This window comes from Brassica rapa, chromosome A02, assembly GCF_000309985.2.
Source record: "Brassica rapa cultivar Chiifu-401-42 chromosome A02, CAAS_Brap_v3.01, whole genome shotgun sequence".
Classification (NCBI taxonomy): domain Eukaryota; kingdom Viridiplantae; phylum Streptophyta; class Magnoliopsida; order Brassicales; family Brassicaceae; genus Brassica; species Brassica rapa.
Genome location: NC_024796.2, coordinates 24,262,672 through 24,282,756, shown reverse-complemented (window position 1 = coordinate 24,282,756; position 20,085 = coordinate 24,262,672). Strand labels below are relative to the sequence as shown.

The 20,085-nt window shown below is 31.1% G+C and overlaps 1 protein-coding gene, 1 long non-coding RNA gene and 1 pseudogene across 2 annotated transcripts; 2 read left to right on the top strand and 1 right to left on the bottom strand.

The window, feature by feature from the left end:
* The first annotated feature begins 435 nt into the window (after nt 1–435).
* Nucleotides 436–4,334, top strand: LOC103854038. Its single transcript, XM_009130948.3, has 4 exons — nt 436–2,293; nt 2,826–3,086; nt 3,249–3,407; nt 4,022–4,334. Exons 1-4 carry the CDS (start codon nt 2,285–2,287, stop codon nt 4,253–4,255), a joined length of 663 nt encoding a protein of 220 aa, XP_009129196.1. The 5' UTR covers nt 436–2,284; the 3' UTR covers nt 4,256–4,334.
* A 1,338-nt stretch (nt 4,335–5,672) lies between these two features.
* Nucleotides 5,673–17,114, bottom strand: LOC103854039 (annotated as a pseudogene).
* A 237-nt stretch (nt 17,115–17,351) lies between these two features.
* LOC103854040 lies at nt 17,352–17,995 on the top strand. The gene is made up of 2 exons (XR_630422.3): nt 17,352–17,551; nt 17,673–17,995. It is a non-coding gene; the product is annotated as an uncharacterized LOC103854040 (long non-coding RNA).
* Nucleotides 17,996–20,085: the final 2,090 nt, after the last annotated feature.

Genomic DNA, 20,085 nt, shown 5'->3' with positions numbered 1-20,085 from the left:
CTTGGTTTTCGTTTTATGCTTTTATTTATCTGGTTTTCTTTTTATCAGTAAATATGTTTACTTTTCGTTTGATTTTGAATGATCACGGTTGATGTTCCTTATTTTTGAATCGATTTTACTTAAGTTTTGGTTACAAAATAGGTACAAATCAGGTATTTTAAAACTGAAGAACCGATTTTACTCATGTTTTGGTTATAAAATAGGTAAAAATCAGGTACTTTTGAACCGAAAAACCGATTGGGACCCGAACCCGAAAGTATATTGGGTTGTACCGGTTCTTTGAAGATTTACTAACCCCGACCCGAACCCGATAGAATCCGAACCGGTCCCGAACCGAACTTTCATATAATCCGAATGGGGCTGATTTTGATAAACCCGAAAAACCGAAATCCGATTGGATAAAACCGAAACCCGATTGGGACCCCGAATGCCCAGGCCTACTTTCAGCACCGGAATCATGTGAAGATAATCATCATTGATGACACATTAGCCATACCAATTAACTAATCTTGATTTAACTAAAATAGATTAGGTGTTCCCGTTTCAATAATAGCAGATGGACTTCTAATACCTTTACCGAAAGCATGACATAAATCAGATAAATGCGAACACAAATCAGATAAATAATGGGGACTGATGGTTCATAACCAATATCCCAAAATGAAAATTGATCCACTTCCTTGCAAGAGAAGAAAGAAAGTCCAAAGCAACACCAATAACTCTATATAAGAGGTTGAGTTTTTCGGAGGTATGGTTTAGGAGTTAAATAAACAACTAAATAAATACTTAAAATTGAAAATAAAAATTTTAAAAATAGTTTCAAAAACAAAATTTGGATTTCAAAATAAAGAATTGAAAAAATTGAATTTTTTTTTTGAAAAAAGTCGAAGAATAAAAATTTATAAAAATTTTAAATTTAAAACACATTATTCAAAAAATAATGGGAAAATAATTATTTAAATCATGAACTTTCAAATTTGACTGAAAAAATCATGATTTTTTCGTGGACCATTTAAAGCCTCAATTTATCTTGACAAGCCACTTACGACCTCAGCTAATTTTGACTAAACCAATTTTTATATGTCGTTAATTCGATTAAAGATCGATTAAACGGAGTTAATCTCCAATATTTATAGATCGATCAAATCAAAATCAGACACTTTGAAATTAATCCCTTCTAAATGGTCCACAAGAAAATTCATGATTTTTCAACTAAATTTGAAATTTTGTGATTTAAATGATCGTTTTCCCAAAAAATAATAATCAAATTTGATTATTATTTATTTAAGTAATTATTTGTATGTATATATAGTTTTTTTGGTAAATATATTTATTTATTTGTAATCAAAGTGAATATAGTTTTTTTACTTCTTTATAAAACATCTTTTGGTTATTGTTCTTCGTGTGTATTTCTTTTGGTAAAAAATAGGGTTTTTTTGAGAGAATGGTTCTATTGGTATTCATTATTTCTTTTTTATTTTACAAGTTTAGTAAATTGTAAAATGAAAAAGAAATAATGGTTACCAATAGAACCATCCTCTAAAAAAAACCATGTTTTTCACCAAAGAAAGATACAATTGTGAGTATTTTTTCGGCCAACCTGTTAATTATTGCTGTTAAATATAATAATAGTACCTATATTGAATTAGTGTTTCAAAAAAATTTATATTGAATTTTAATAATGTGGTATATGCAATGCGATCGGTATATCTTTGATATCTTATATTCCTATGTATGTATATGTACAGAATGATATGATTCCAAAATTAATAGGCTAGTTTCCTTGGAAAATTCGGAGTAAATACTGGAAATTTGCTTACCTTTATCGCACCTTCTAAATTATAATGACTTCCTTTTTCCTCTCAGAGTCAAATTATTTTTCATTTGTATTTAAAACATATAGACTAATTCGTAAATGTAGGATAAACTTGGAAGGTTAAAACTTAAAAAGAGCCACAGTTATTGTTGACTATTTGGACTTTTGATTTTCCCTTATTTAATTAATTATAAAAAAAATTATTTTTCTCTTTTTAATTTATACTTTCTCAGAAAACACAATATATACAATTTATATATTCATAATATAACTTGTTTATATTTCCTTGGCCGTCTACTAATTTATTCACACTACAATCACTTGTTTCTTTTTCTTTTTGCTTCTCCTCTCTCTTTCTTCTTCCCCAAGAACCCTAAGTATTTATTTTTACTTTTGATGATTTTAATCGAAGAAATATAAAAGTCTGCCCATCTGATCCACTGAAGGAATCCACTTTCTCATACCCAAATGAATCTGGTACAAACCCTTTATACATCTATATTTTTCCAATGAATTTCATCTGTTTTTTTCATTTGTATATCAGTTCATCATAAACACCAATGGCTTCAAATTTTTTGCAGATCTCATCCTTTTCTTTGCTTATAAATCACTAGATTCGAGAATTTGGTTTCACAAAAAATGATATATAAGAAAAAATCTGCAGAATCCATCCTTTACGCCAGTCTAATATATTTATTCATTCTGTTACCAAAAAAAAAATATTCATTTTAAATTTCAATAAATTTTCAAATTTCTGCGGATCCATCTATTTCTATTGTTTCAACGAAACCCTCTAATTAAAGTTTCAAATGATTGCATGTAAAATCATTTTATATAAAATCAATAAAAGTTCTAAATTTCTACAGATTTGATATTAAATTTTGAAAATAAGTCGATTAAAATTTGTCGTACAACCATATTTATAATTCATATACATCTTAGTCAACTTTCCAAATTTCTTCTGATATTCACAAGAAAAGATTTAACTAGAAAAAAATATAAGTTGCAGAGTGAGAAGAGAAGAGTTGATGAAGATTGGATTACGACACTATTGAGCTTAGAGTTCTTTGGGATATGTATGAATCATAAGTATCTTCGAAAGAACGAGAAGAATGTCTTTTGCATTGACTGTAATGCCCAAATATGCAGACATTGTTGTAACACAGAAGCACACTTCCTCCATCGTCGTCTTCAGATTTGCAAATACGTTTATCAAGATGTTTTGCGTCTCCTCGATATTCAACACTACTTTGATTGCTCCGAGATACAGGTTTTTTCTTGATATTAAATCACTATAAAAATTAATTAAATTTATTTGAAACTACTTTTGTTTTCTAACTTCTGTTTTGATCGAGTCTTTGAAAATTCCAAATTAAATTGACATATCGCTTTTGCTTTTCTTTGTATCGGAACAATTTGTCTCTGGAAAAAGACATATAAAATAAATGGAGAACAAGCTATACATTTGAATTCGAGGCCGCAAGCAAAAGATGCAAGACCTTCAACAAAATCCAAGAATGCAGGTTCATGCGTGACGTGTAAAAGATATATTCAAGATCGTCCTAATCGATTTTGCTCTATCTCTTGCAAGGTAATATATGTTATTTCAATCTCTTTTAAAGTTTTTCCCCTATGCATTGTTACCCTATTAGTTATGCATTGTTTAAGTAGTTTTTATATTAATAGTTGGCAAAAGTATACAAAACGTTCTGATGAGAAGGTAATCAAAATGTTTTTTGATTATACGGTATACAAATTGTTTTACAGAAACAATCTTGAAATTTCAAAAGAAAGTTAAGTCTTCAATGAGACATATCTCTGACATAAGATAAATATGCGTGTTTTGAATTCTACACATTATCAACTATACATTCACACTTCAAGATATACATTTTCTTGGTTTTAGAGTCAACAATATGCGATACTCGAGGTTCATTTTAGCTTCTTCTCTTAAATAATTTGTTTTCTTTTTGTAGGTTATATCATTCGAGTATATCTTTAATTTTTTAACATGGATATATATCTATAGTTTTGACGTGTAACCTACATTGACATATGAGTATTAACTTCTTGAAACGTTAATTTGGACATAATTTATAAACATGAAATTTGCACAATTCATTTGAAATCAAATAACGTAATTTATGTTAAGTTTATGGTCTGCTAATTCAATGACATTTGCTTTGTTTTTTATTTGTTTTGTAGATTTCAGCTTCTCCAGAAAAGCACAAATTTTGTTTCTCTCCAGAAATAAACCAAAGTGCTTTGAAGAAAGAACATTATAATCAAGAACAAAACTTAGAAGAAAAAAAATCATGCACATCATCACTTACAGATGTTTCAGAAGACTCGGATGTTTTATTGGGTAATTTTTCATTGAGACCACTCATTAGGATACTCAAGAGAAAAGGAGTTTCTAGAAGATCTCCTCTTAACTGATTTTTTTTTCCGTGGATTTTGTTATCAAAACCAAAAATTATTTATATTTTCTAGTTAAGAAGGATATTATATCGGTTTATGCTTAAAATAAAAACTTTTTTGAGAGAAATATAGTTTATATAAGTTTCTTTTCTAAATAAAAATTTATAAAGAGAAATAATGAATGTTTTGAAATAAAACTTTAAAAAGGACCAGAAAGATTGTGATGTGGAATGGCATATGAGTGATTTATTTATTATCCATCATAAAGAAAAAGAGGTATGGGACCAAAAAGTTTTCAGTGTTTTGGTGTGCATGAGATTGTGTTGATTTACTGGAACCCACAAATACAAAATGTGAATGTTTTTTTTTTATTTGTGGTTAATTATGCATGACTGCATCATCCTGAGCTGTCCTATGAAATCCATGCCTGACAGTACTCCTTGCACCATGTCGCATCAATACTATTAAAAGGGAAGGAGTCTTAAAAAATCTACCTATAAAAGTTGTTTGGACTCTTTTATTTAACTCATTATTTTTTGGTCTTACCTTAAACTTAGACTAACAATATGTTATTATATATTTCTCTAACAATAATTTTACAATAATTTATTCAATTCCTTTATTTATTCAAATATCACTCCTAAATCTTAATCATTACTATTACTATATTTACCATTTTGACTTTTAATCATAAAAACATTGAAACTAATGTTTTATATTATCACTTTTATCATATAATATATGATTTAAAGCAAGAGAAGTTACACGATATAAATGTGTACATTCTAACTTCCTGTTTCCTTTATAATAACATAATCATCTCATATATAAACTTTCCTACTAAAATCTCATATTATATACTAAACTTTCAACCCTCTATAGTTTGATAGATATTTTCATATTTAAAAATGAGTTTTCTAAAAATATTTCATCAACTATGTTTTTGTACAATAACATTAAAAATCTATATCAAAAGGTTGTTGGACCCGATATAGACGTAATAGGTCCACATCTGTTCGGGTATTTAGGATCTTAAGAAAATTTGAAATATCTAAAAAATCTGAAAAATATCTGAAACACGAAAAGTACTTGAAACTCCAAACAAATACCCAAAAAAATTCAAATACCTAAAAATTCAAAATCTTATTCAAAATCTGTCACTAAACTGAAAATACCCAAAAATTTATCCAAATACCAAAAAAAAAATTTAATTTGAAAATTTACCTGAAATCAAAACAATAATCATAAACCAAAAACCTAAAAAGAATATCCATAATGCTGGAAACATATTCGAAATATCCAAATATACCTAATAAACACAACATATTTATGATTGGGTCTAGGGTAGTACCCGGACTCAAACAAAGACATGCGGTTCCAAAAAAAAACCCCAATTCTTAGCTTCTCTGGACCTGAACTAAACCTATATTTCCGGGTCGGTTCGGTTTGTCTTTTTGATCCGGATATAATTCTCATGCTTAAAAGAAATTTACGTAAAAGTGTACATATAAAATATCAAATGAACTAATTCATAGATTATATAACTGTTAGAAATTATATTTTTGATATAATAAAACTTTGTATTATAATATAATCCAAAAACCCTGCGCTTTCCAAGCGCGGATCAAAATCTATTATCTCTTATATGATTTTCTCCATAAATCTGCATAATTCACCTTTGCTGGGATTCGAAACTCAAACCTTCTAATGTAGAAACATTAATGAACCTTTAGTCAAACCACTGGATTAAGGGGACTTCCACGACAAAATTGGAATGTTATGCAATATTCTTAATGCTTTCCAAGAAAAAAAAAGTTGATTGGTACATTCGTCTACAGAATTGACGAATGAAGAAAATATAAATGTATATTACATTTTTTGTGAATGAAATGTGTATATTACATAATCTTTGTTATATACCAGAAGGCAGAAAACTAAATGTAAATCAATCTTTAATAAAACCTTGAGAAAATACATGCGTACATTATAACAACTGATCATGATAATGGTCTGCGGCAACCTGTTTTATATATTCATTATTATATCACAGAATTTTATTCAATTAAAATAGTATCACCATCATTATCATTTATTATGATAATATATACTTCGTCCATTCTAAAATAGATGCTTTAAAAAGTTTTTAATATTTCAAGATAAATGATGTTTTGATATTTTTATATTAATCTTAATTTTATTAAAAATTGTGTGACCGACGATATTTTATACTTATTTTTAAAGAATTGGTTGAACTAATTTTAGTTTATATTTTTAATGTAACTTTTTAGAAAACAGTGTATATATTAATTGTTGTACATATATTCAATATATTCAAAACATCAAGTATTTTAGAATCGAAGAATATTTTTTATTTAAATATAGTAATGTTAGGAATTCATAACTAAAAAGATAGAAGCACCGACTGAGAAAAAGAACATACGCATAACATAATCGCGATATATTCTCCAGATTTATAAAATGTTTTTGCATGCTTTAGTAAATTTGCACACAAACAACTGAAATCGAGGGAAATTCAAAAATATAAGTGAAATGAAAGTCTTTAAAATATGAAGCCAAATATACATATGTAAGTAAAGTTAATATAGGACAACTTGCTTAAACTTTGAAGAAATTTGTTAAATTTTATATTTAAGCTATTTTGATTATTAAATGTCTTAATAGTTAAATAAATATAACAAAATATTTTAAAAGAATAATAATCACCTGGGCCTCGCTAGTCGACATGGCGCGTTTATTGGGCCAGACACCTTCGTCTCGTACAAAATAAAATAAAAAGACTAGTCTATAATTATCTTTTAAACCAACTCATAATTGAAAAAAAAAAAAACCAACTCATAAGAATATTAAAAAAATCTTTAAGCATAGAGCATCCTCGTCTTGTGGCTGGATCACTGACACTGTTATTGATAATTTATTGCTCAACTTATTAAAAGATATGTAATCAATGATAGAAGAAGAATGATGGCCTTGTTCTAAAACGCGGCCGATTTGAACGATTACTCGGCGTCTAAACGCTGATCGGCAAGGAACCGTGGCGTTTTGCACAAAATCGCCCAAAAAATCGGATTTCATACTAAAAATCAACTTTTTCTCGATTTGCAAGTTTAAAATCATGTGTTAAGTTAAAATATCTATGATAAACGAGTGAAATCTAAAAGAAACGAGTTAAAACGGCCAAGAATCGCAGAAAAAAATGTCAGATTCGAAATTATAGGGTTTCTGTTCGACAGGAACAAATGAAGAAGATGAGGACATTAATGTCTTTTCGCATTCATTAATGAATAAAAGAAAAAAATAGCCAAAAAATGCGTTGTACTGGTCGAACCCGCGACCTTTTAAGCCCAACGACAAGCTCACAACCGCTGGACTACGACCTACCATCAACTTTGTTACACAAATAATAATACATATAATAAAGCCGTTTAAAATTAATCCCCGATTAATCCTCAATTAATCTCCGATTTTCTCTCAACTCGCTAGGCGCAGACCGGCCGCACGCGTTACGCCTAGCGCAATTTCAAACATGGAATGATGGTCATAATGTTTTGGCAGCAAAATCCACTTTAGAAATTTATAAATTCAAAAGAAAAAGTAACAGGAAAAACTACTAATTGGGTATGATTATGGCGGACAAAAAGTAAAGAATGAAAGAATGTTGTGTGCCAATTGGATATGACAGATTTAACCGAAAGAGTCTTAGAGACATTGGTGTAGTAGAGAATAATGCATGTGCTTTTAATCTCAGTGTTATGCATTTTCCGTTTTCCGCATGTGCAGTTGAGAATAATGTCATCGTATTCATCTTCAATACTGTAGATAGCATAGCTAAGACCATTTCCAATGGCTTACTCTATTTTTTACTGTAAAATAGAGTAACTTTATAATAGAATTTAAATTTACTTTAATGGTACTCTATTTTAGAGTAGAAAATAGAGTGATGAACAAAAAAAACACAAATTACTCTATATTATGAGTAAACCTATTTTTCACTCTATTATAGAGTGAGAAATAGAATGGGATTAGAGATGCTCTAAGTAAAAGATTAGCAGTAGCTGCTAAAAAATTTTGAGTTAATATATTGTTGATAAGAAGATATCACATCAAAAATATGAAATAGACTTAAGTAATATGTAAGGAATTTAAGCTAATCAATTTACTACCAATAGTTTTAAGTTGGAAACCTAAAAAACTTAACATGGTAGCAGAGTGGAGCGGAAAGTGGTCTCGTAGGGGTACGATAGATTATGTGATATTAATGGTTATACACACTATTATTTCGGGAAAGGGTGTTAGAAAGAAGATCACACATCGAAAATATGAAATGGACTTAAGTAATATATAACGGATTTAGGTCAATCCAGTTAATGTCAATTGGTTTTAAGTTGAAAGACGAGCAAACTTGGCATATATATATATATATATGAACATATGCTTTCAAATTGGTTAAAGGAATAGAAAAATATTTACTAAATTATTTATAACTTTTAAAATCTCATGATCTACTTTCAGTTAAGTTATATATCTTTTGCTACAGTTATACAATATTTTTTTTTTGTAACCTTAATTATACAATATTTTCTACGTACATATATATGAAGATGCATATATATTTTTCAAATGCAATAAAGCAAACATGGATAAATGGTTTGGAAATTTTCACTATGAAAATGCATGATGATAGAGGAAGCTGCAAAATTCAAAATATTCGATAAATGGTCAGTGAATTACACAGATTTTTGATCAATAGTTTTCAAAAGAAAGGAAGCTCCGCATTTCTTGTATCTTAAGCTATCAATATCCAAAACACCTGTAGCAGGAAAACGCCGAAGGCACATCTTCACCGTCTTCTATGGAATGGCACTTAGTGTGGTGCCAAACCTTGCAAGCATCACAAGCCACCATTCTCTCACCGTCATCATCTATAGCTCCGCATTTGCAGTCAACGGTCCAGTTATCAAACCCACCTTCATACCTAAGCACTGTCCATGTGTCCAGACCAAACCCAGTCACCAGAAACTCCGTCCTAATCTTATTACCACCTTCTGATTCTAGACCAGAGTTCTCATCAATCTTCTCAAGATCTTTGTTTCTGAACTCAGCGCTTTCTCTACTGCAGACTTCAGCTCTCTGATAGTTGCGTTTCGAGAAACCGTCACGAGCTCTCCAGGAGGTAACTTCCGGGTCAAGTCTCTGAGCAGCTCTTCGTGATTGGGCAGAACTTGGCAGCTCACTGTTATAGCCTCTTGTTGTTCCTGGTGAGAAGGTAATGGCCACTCTTTGACAAAGCTCTTGCAGTTCAAAATAACATCAGAGGCATCACTGTATACTTCTGAATTCAGGATACGTTAACAAGAGATTCCGATACAGATACAGAATGTCTTCATATGGGTTCAGTCCAGGAGTACTGGTTGATGCTTCTTGATTGACTTTGATAAGGGAGAATCGGATCCGTGATCCCGGAGTTGTGAACCTCTGAATGATTTGGTCTCCCATTAGAACTTTGTCAATGTGTTTGAGCAAGAAATTAATCAATCCTTTATCACGAATGCTACCACTAACAGTCTCATAAAGCTCTCGCCGAGTTAAGACGCTGTTTCAGTCTTTAAACGCATTGAGAACCGCTTGTGCTGTCTCGCTCAACCTCTCTCCAGACAATTTAGTACAGCCTTCTCCCGCAACCAAAGCATTGAACGAGTCATACTTAGTGCGACTCATCGTGTCTGTGCCAGGGGATGAGCAAGAAGGGCTATCCCAAGTGTCCTCTCCAGGAACTGGACTTGAAGAGATTGCTGCTAGCGCTATTGCGGTCTTTCTTTCAATGGGAGCTTTGGACCTGAAGGCAAGCATGAACTGAAGCAACTCAGAAAGAGTGACCAGTGGGGTTTGGCTCGATTCTCTGTAAAAATGCTCTAGTAACATAATTTTTTATAGTTACTTAGTTAGCAACAACAAAAAAAAAAATTGATACCAACTTATTCTCGATGTGGAATTATTAACATCCTAAAGAAACGATAAAAAAAACATCCTAAACAAACAATAAAAAAAATATCCTAAACAAACGATAAAAAAACATGCTAAACAAATTATATTCCATTATATATACTATAGTATCAAATCTTATAAAAAAACAGAGTTATAGTCAAGAAACGTAAAGAAAAGAATCCAGTTGACCTGGTGTGAAGAGTAGAGCAAAGACGGTCCCAAAGATCCATGGCTCGGTCGCCAGAGAGAAAACTAGAAACATTATCACTGTTGATGCAGAGCAAGTGACCAAATCCATTACAGTGAATCACACCATGCATCAAATGCCGAGAAGAAGATGAAGTAACCTCCAAGCTATCTTTCCTTAACGGCTTCATCCACTCATCACTCGCAGGGATTATCAAATGATACTTCCTCTTCAATACATAATGATGACTCCAACCTGTACAATTCATAAATCAAAGATCAAGAAAAAGAAAACGATCACGAGAAAAAGATCGAAGTCTTTTTTTTACCGACACATCTACAGAAATCGCAGAGAGGACTGGGAGAGCAATCGACTGAGACTTGTTCTTCGATGACGAAGAGGGAAACCGACGCCGGTTGCTTGGCTGGCGACGATGAGACGTGAGACGGTGGTGTTGTTTCTGTCGAGGGTGTAATCTTGAGTCTCGGCGTAGTCAGTGAGGAACGATCTGATGTTGTCGCAGAAAGGGGTTGCGGGGAGGTAGAGGAGGGGGAAGAGTCGTTGAAGATGAGGATCTTAGTGACTTTTTGCCTCTCCGTGCTTAATGCCATGAACTGTTGTAAAGGACTTTACAACGACGAGAGCAAGGTTTTGGGGCTTATATATAGGAAGGAGTAATCATTTTGGGTAGATTACGTGACATTGCGATTTGCTAAGGGAGTGAACAGTACAAAGGGTCTCTATTTTCCGTTTTGAAGTGAATTGACGTTGTGGCCCTTATTCCGGCGGCGACGTTGCTAGTCTCGTACCTTTTTGTCGTTTTGCGATTCTGGTTCTTTGGTAATTAATTAGTTTGTCAAAAGCAAGACTGAGGTTTCCGGTTTATGTGATTTACATTTGGTTTACCAAAGCTATTTTCATTTGTTATTATTTTTTTTTTGTCGACTTAGTTCCTTTTTAGGAAAGCCCAGAGGACCATGGTAAACTTGAGATTACAATCCCACCCAATTACATTTTCATAAGTCCAACCCATGATAACCAACCTAATTTATCGTTCGGATAACTATCAAATAATGGGATACAGGATAAATGCAATATGAATGCAGGCAGAAATGATATGCAGATTGTTCTGTATATTCTCCTCAATCAACATAAATAAAATGCAGAACATATTATAATATTAAAAAATAATGAGACCTGCATGCAGGATAACTTTATGTGATAAAAAAATGTTCTGCATGTAAAAGGAAAATATGGGGTGGTCGAACACAGATAGTCAATGCATGCTCCTCTTTCCTTTTTTTTTTAACATTTACTTTTTCTTTTTACCTATGAATACTTCCTACTGCTCTACTTTTTTTTCTTTAGGATATCAAAAGTCTTCTAAAGTTTAAGTTTTTTTTATTTTCGTTTTTTATATAAAATTATAAGATGAATTTTCTTATACAAATATATAAAATGACATATTTATATATATATAATAAATTTTATTAATTTCATTAGCACTTATATATATATATTTAATTTACGTATGAATTTTTCTCTTTCTGTATAGCGTTTTTATGCACATTATTTTCTGTATAATATTAAAATATATAATTACACTAATAATTAAATATAAGAGTTAGATAAACAGAAAACATATAGGCTACAATTGATTTTTATTGTTGTTGATAATTAACATACAATAATTAACTAATATTTTTTATACAGAAACTATAATGTCATTTGATTATAAAATAATACATACTATTGATTACATGTATTTTTAAATTTAAATAGTTAGTTTTACAAGCATTTAACTTTTTTATATAAATCATATTCATTCTTAAATATATATATTATAATACATTCATTATTTTAAATATTGTGTTTAACTGATTTTTCAGGTTATCTCATATATATACATCCAATAACATCAGTTAAAATAATTAAGGTACATAATAATTTTTTTTTAACAATTTATTATATGTAGTATAACACATGCATGTATTTATTAAAATAATAAAAACTATTGATAAGAATTTGTACTTTTTTAGATATTGAACTTAAAAATTATTGTTTAACATTTTTTCAAATATGTTAACTCGATAAATTATTTTAACCGGTTTGATCTGCATTTGTTCTGGCATTCCATTCGAAGTCATATGTCTGCCTTCATGTTTGTCACGTCCCCTTCTGCTCTTCTTCCTAATGACACGCGTCCACAGTCGAGGCTTCATTTATTAAACCGTGAACTTAAAAACCACAGGTCAGACCACAAAGTAATGGTCAGCCTGTGGTCGTGTATAACAATGTGCATACTTTTAACAAAGTAATGGTCAGCCTGTGGTCACCCTTCGTTAAGCTTGAGACCAGGGTTCAAATCTCTTGTTATGTATTTTTTTACAAAATTTTTTTTTTCAAAACGACGTAGTTTAGTTTCAGTTAAAAATACACACTCTTATACACCTATACACGACCGAAGGCTATATTGCTGGTTGACCACTACTTTATGATTTGACCTGTGGATTTCTAAGTCTGCGGTTTAATACATAAAAAAAATCATGTTACTGCAGAAAAAGCCTTTGTTTAATTATGGCTATCCTTTTTAGGAAATGTGTTTGTCAATAGTTTGCTAATAGGTATAGCCTATTAAGTGTTTTTTTTAGTTTAGTTTGAAAATTTTCAAATAAATGTTTTTATATATTTATTAATAATCAAACTGAAAACGGGCACCAGACCTCCGGATAACCGATAGAAAAACAGTAAACTTAAATAACAGATTAAGGCTAACTATTATACATGGAAAAGGTAAGTAAAAATCAAGTGGAAAGAAAAATAGTCTAGACTCCTAGGATTGGGATTGGTCTCTCATCATTACTGTAGATCCGCGGCCAACGACGATGCCGACTAAAAGGAAACTTGATGAATAAATTGTTTTTACAAACATGTAAGAGAGCAAAGTTGTAAATTATAGTCTTGGTAGAAAGTGTATATGATTTTTGGGTCATAGATTGAAAATCATTCAAAAAATACACTAAAAACTATTCAAACAACTGTGCAAAAGAATTTGCTATGAATAAAAAAATGCAGATGACTGTAAGGTCCAATTTGAAAATAAAAGGCCAACATAAAATGTAATGGGAAACAATAAGTAGAATTGAACTCTACCATGTAACGAATTAGGCCCAAAAAAAATGAAAATCATCTTGCAACAAGCTATCGAGCGAACAGGCAAACAGAGATCACGTGGGAATACAAGGCATATGGCGGCGACATAGATCTTTGCAATTTGAAACCATCTTTGGATTCGTTTTTGGTTTGTTAGAGAGTTGATAAGACAAACAATCATAAGAAAATTTATGGTGAAATATGTCCGGAGAATACTTTGCAAGGTTGGTCCACGTCATTCTTGAAAAAGATTCTACGTTAAAAATACTATAGACGCATTCAAACTGTTTCCCTACTTTTTATTGGATTCAGATTTCTGTTGGATAGATTCAGGTAGCCCTACTTTTTATTGATCTGGTCACGCATTTAATATCATTTGGTTGTTTTTTTTAAACGCTGATTTATTAGAATATTACAATTATGAGATGAGAAAGATTACATAGACAATTCGACAACCGACAATACTACCTGCCCTATGAAAACCTACGCCTAACTGCATCACCTGAGCCGTCCTATGAAAATCCACGTCTGACCAAATTTACTTGCATCATGTTGAATATCCTTTGTAAGTCTTTCTTCCGTGTAGTCTGCATAATTGTTTAATAAATCGCTCTCTCCGGGACTTTAAACCTGAATTTCCTGTAATCAGCAAGAAATTGCTGGGATTCGAACCCCAGATCTGGGTGTAGAAGCCTTTAAACCTTAACTAGTAGGCTACGGTGCTTCCACTCTGGTTGCTTTGTAGGTCCTTCGAGAAATTACAAATCCACCGGTAAAATAATTACGAGAATCCCGACATAAATTTATATTTATTTTTATTAAGAAAACCTTTAACATAAATATAAGATATACTATATAGTAGGTCTCATCTGGAAATATGATATATAATATGTTTGGGTTAATGTATTTGAGACTTACTAATACGCTAACAACTAAGCCGGGGATAAAATCCATAACCCGAAATCTGAACCAAAACCGAACCAAAAAACCGATTCGTACCCGGACTAAAATGTAAAAAATATCTGAATGGGTCTTGTAAAGTGGTACAAAAAATATCCGAACCCGAAGTGTTATTAACCGAACCTTAACGGGTAATCCAAAAACCGAAAAAACCGGAAAATACGATAAAATATCAGAAGAAACCGATCCGAATGTCCAAAATAATATACAATATAATTATATGAAACATGAATATATACTTCAAATATTAAATTTCCAGATTCCTGTTGGATAGATTCAGGTAGCCTTACTTTTTGATGAGTATACTTGCGGACCTGAATTGTTGAGTTTATTTTTTCATAGTATGATAGTTAGCAACAATAATAAATTATATATCTAACAGATGTTATTTTGATAATTTCTTTTTATCATTCAAGATTTTTTGATGAACCAGATTTTAATAGATGGTTCTTTAAAACATGTCAAACCGAAGTCAAAAATGTTGAAGGTAGATGACTATTTTCACTTCTAGCTTCTTATATTGTTATACCCCTAGTTAAAAAGCTTTCTGAATACACGTTTCTTAAGGTTAGAGCATGATTATCCCTAGAAACCCATTAGAATTTCTTAATGATTTTTTAATAATAAATGTTAGTTAAGAACCTTAAGTTAAGAGACACCTACTTTTTGTCCTCCATTGATAGTTTCTTAATTAAAGATTAAGAAATTGTTTTTGATTGTTTACAATAGATAAATTGTTTTTGATTGTCTACTAGATAGATGAAGAAGGAAGAACATGCGAAGGAGAATGAAGAACAAAGGCTATATATACAAGTTTGTGAATTACTTTGAATATATATAAATTTGTCTCTGCATCAAATCCTCCTGCGAACTAAACATACAACAAATAAACAGATTTATTAAGAGTTTGGACAAACAAATGTTGTAACAAAACCAAACCAAAACAGAAGAAGATGATCAAGGCCTTTTGCTTTTACCTGATGAACACGGAACGCGAATCTGACGCCTTGAACAATAAGCTCTTCCTCTTCAGGGCCACCGCCTCCAATGGCTTCAAGCTCTGCAGATACTCTCTTCATATACTTCATTGCTAGTTTCACAGACGCCAATTTTATCTGAAAATCACATTTGTAAACGCTACAAACTTCCATATTCCAAATTTTCTGTTTGCACAAACTTTCACCACCTAAACACGCAAAACAGAAAACACAATAATAGAGTGAAGACAAACCAATCTTCTTACATTGTCCTGCCTGTTCAGCCAGCAACAATTCACTTTAATCAAAGAATGGGGACCATAACAATTGTCGTTTCTATAATCTTTTTCATTCATCACACTACTCCAATCAAATAGTAAGTACTAAGTAGTGACCACAAGTAACTAGCTAACTCAAACCATTACCGATTTGTAATCAGACCATTAAGCAAAAAAACAAAACAAGAGTTTAGTGCACAAATGTTACTGACCTGACTAGTAATGCCGTTTTCGAGCATCCAATCAACAGGAATCTGGAAAGTCTTGAACTTTGTAGCAAATGATTCCTTCATCCTCGAGAGGCTATAAACACAGGGAGACTGAGACATATTAACCATCAAAAGCCTCGACCTTTGCTTCTTAATCCGCAAAACAGGGACTTTCAGTTCCTTAATCAAACCTCCAATTTATTTGTTTGGTAATCGGATGAGAATCTCCATGATGATCTCTGGAGGAAGTTCGAAAGATTCCGGTGAAGTTTTCTTCGTGATCTCTTCTCTCAGCTGTCTCCTCTTCGTCGCCTCCATTACTGCGTAGAGAGAGAGAGAGCGCAAAAAACGACGTCTCTCCTCTGTCCACTGATCTTGTGACACCTGTCACTCAATAAATGCATCTTTATTTTTTTAATCAAGAGACGTGCCTTGGATTTATTTCTTTTTTTCATTTTTTTTTAAATTCTAATTACCTTAAGAAACACATTTAAGAAAAGTCGTCAATGATGGCTTAGATGTATCATCAATGATGATATTTCATGAAAACTTTGTCTTGGTCAATTCTTCCTAAGACCACGATACTCATTCAAGACTCAATACCGATCAAGCAAAGATAGTCATGCGAAAGCAAACAGAAATATCTAAGCCAGATGGCTGTCTACCGCTACTAGTAGGGTATGGAGTGACAAAAACGTGTTTGTGTAATAGCTATTATTTTTTATCAACTTAAAAGTTTTGTAGATAAATTAGTATACATTGAAAGGTTGATACTCCATAATTGGGACCGCGTAGAGAGGTTTGATGTTTGATAGGAGCAATGGTATGTCTAATGTCCATGGATGTTGATTAGTCACTATCATTTTTCGATATGTGGTTTCAAAATTTTGATGGAAATTTAATTTTTATTAAACTGATATTAACCGGCCATCATTGAAAAAAAAAGGAGAATTTTGCTACCGAGTGAAAAACAAACAAAAATCTATTTACTTAACCATTTTCAAATACTAACATTCAGATTAACATATAAGCTGCTTTATCTATATTTCATCTATGAAGATTTACAAAGAAACATATATAGATATACACATATACATATTTATAAATTCATCAGCTGTAATTCCGCGATTACAAATAAACAAAGACGCCACAAAGTCCACATAGTCTTGTATATATATATGGACAACAATAGGATAACAAAAAGGGAACATTATATAAGTAGTTTATTATCTGGATTCCGTTTTCAGCTGGTATCGTATCACGTTTTTAAGTCCTTAAGATAATAAAGTGGAAGGACTATTCAATAGCCACATTCATATGTTAGTCAAACTTTGGTCCAAATCACCTATTTGTTTTTATCCCAATATTATAGTCTATAAATACTAATCACCCAAAGTTCATCGCTTCCAACTCTTATAAATAAGAGAAGACAAAGAGATACTACATACTAATGGCTAAGATGCCAAGTTCATCGAAGCTCCTTGCGGTGATGATTTTCTCATTCATGGCGCTTTTCATAATATCCCAAGCTCGAACCCTTTCTCCTGGTACGCTTCAATATACATCATCATATAAACATATAATATTAAATCAAATCTTGATGAATCATTGGTTTCGTGTCAACTGTGGCATTATTATTAATTAATATGGTTAGGATCTGTGTTACAGGTAGGAAATTAACTCAGTACCCGGCTCCATCGTACGGATCATACACTCCTGTTCCTCCTGGATGTTTTAATCCACCTGGTTGTCGTCCATGAGAGTTTAAATTTGGGTCACATGAACTATTAGCAAACAAATAAGGTGATGTATTATGTATATGGGTTATGGGTATCTTCATATATATCATGATTTTCTGGGGAATAAAATGCTTGTGAGATCCATGTTATAAATACAATATGTTGCAGTTTGTAATGGATAAGTGATATTTATGTTTCTTTTGTTTGGTCATCATGATGTCTCTGTTTAATGAACAAAAGTTAACATAATTATATATATGTAAATACTAGTGACATGTTATTCCCCTCTAATCATATTGAATGAACTGTGACTGGTTAATTAAACTGTATAAATTCTAGACTCTTTCTGAAAAAGGTTGAAGATTTGTAACATAATTTAAAGTCAAAGAACTCCACATCTGAATGCAAATCCGCATAGTACACTGTCATAAAAATGTGAAGATGTTTTTTTCTTATCAAATGTGAAGATATTATTAGTTTAAGATGTTACACTTAGAAAGTTCAACTGAAAAAATGCTACAATAAAACTTAGTAAGGAAAGCCCATTTATAACGTCCAACGTCAGGCCCATCATGTTTTCGCTCTCAAGAAGAGGTCTCCAATTCGTTCTTCACATTTTCATGGCATCAATGCAGAAGCGTCGAAGACCACTGTCATTTTTTTTTTGGTGACGACCACTATGTCGTATCATATAAAAATAAATAAGTGTGTTTTGTGTTTTAGTCAGAGTTAGACACATAGTATATATATAACTACAACTGATTTTATTCTAGTAATTACAGCTAAATAATCCTTCATTTATAGACGACGCAGTTGTTAGTAGGCCTCCACGTTCGGATATCCATTAGCGTTTGGATCGGGTTTTTTGGATTTCGATTCCCTTTTATAACATCTCATATGTTCCATTCTAGTAAACTTGCAAATACGCGTCGGGTTTGAATATAACACAGATCGATTTTGTATCACATCGTAGAATCAATAAAGTAATCATATATCATTCGGATTCGGGTTATATCGGATCGGTTTAGATATACCCGAAGTAAAATCTAAAATTTAAAAGCAAAACATAAGAAATACATACTTATTTATATATAATTAAGTATTTAAGGTAGTTATTTAAATTTTAAATACTTATTGTTAGATATCATATCAAAATAAATATGAAATTGAATATTTGAAGTATATATTCATGTTTCATATAATTATATTGTATATTATTTTGGACATTCGGATCGGTCTGATAGTTTATCGGATTTTCCGGTTTTTGGGTTACCCGTTCAGGTTCGGTTAATAACACTTCGGGTTCAGATATTTTTTGTACCACCTTACTAGACCCATTTGGATATTTTTTACATTTTGGACCGGATACGTGTCAATTTTTTGGTTTGGGTTCGGTCAGATTTCGAGTTATGGATTTTATGCCCGGACATAGTTGTTAGCGTATTAGTAAGTCTCAAATACATTAGCTCGTAACCCGAACGTATTATATATCATATTTCCAGATGAGACGTATATCTTATATTTATGTTAAAGTTTTTCTTAATAAAAATAAATATAAATTTATGTCGGGAGTTTCGTAATTATTTTACCGGTGGATTTGTAATTTCTCGAAAGACCTACAAAGCAACCAGATGATATTAAATACGTGACCAGATCAATAAAAAGTATGGCTATCTCTATCCAAAAATACTTAGACTAACTCAACAAAGAGCATCAATCATCAAACACAGAGATCTATAAATTTATGAAAATTTCAGAGTGGATAAAGAATTTGACAGGCGAAATTAAAAATCATTCCGTTGGTAGGTTAAAACTATTGAAAAATGGACCAAAAAAAAATTTCGAAATTTCAAAAGTATTCTAAAATTTAATCAAGTTATAAAATCAGTTTTTAATGTAAAGTTTATCACTAAACAAATAAAAATTGAGAAGACTATTAAAAAGATTAAACGAGAGCAAAAATCTAGCTTCTCATGCCTGCAACTTAGAAATTCGTTTCTTCTTTTTGGTTCAAACTCCCGTGTTAAAAATTAGAGTAGTTAATATCATTATTACCTTTAATTAATTTGTATATATAATTTATTATATAATTAAAAATGAATAATACATACTACATATTTATCTATTCTATTAAATAGCTGATTTTAATTTAATATACTAAGTTTTACAAATAAAACATATTTGAAAAAATTAAGATAATTTTTATATATTGTGTTATTATCTAAAAATAATAATTTTCTATCATAACTTTGAAAAAATAAGATATAAAAAAATTATAATTAAACAAAAATCAAGCAAAAACATTTTGTGTAAATATATTTTCTAAAATATTTTTAATACGT

Coding starts and splice junctions, on each gene's coding strand:
- LOC103854038 (XM_009130948.3), top strand. Junction 3,087..3,248: donor TTGATTGCTCCGAGATACAG/GTTTTTTCTTGA, acceptor CTCTGGAAAAAG/ACATATAAAATAAATGGAGA. Junction 3,408..4,021: donor TTTGCTCTATCTCTTGCAAG/GTAATATATGTT, acceptor TTTGTTTTGTAG/ATTTCAGCTTCTCCAGAAAA.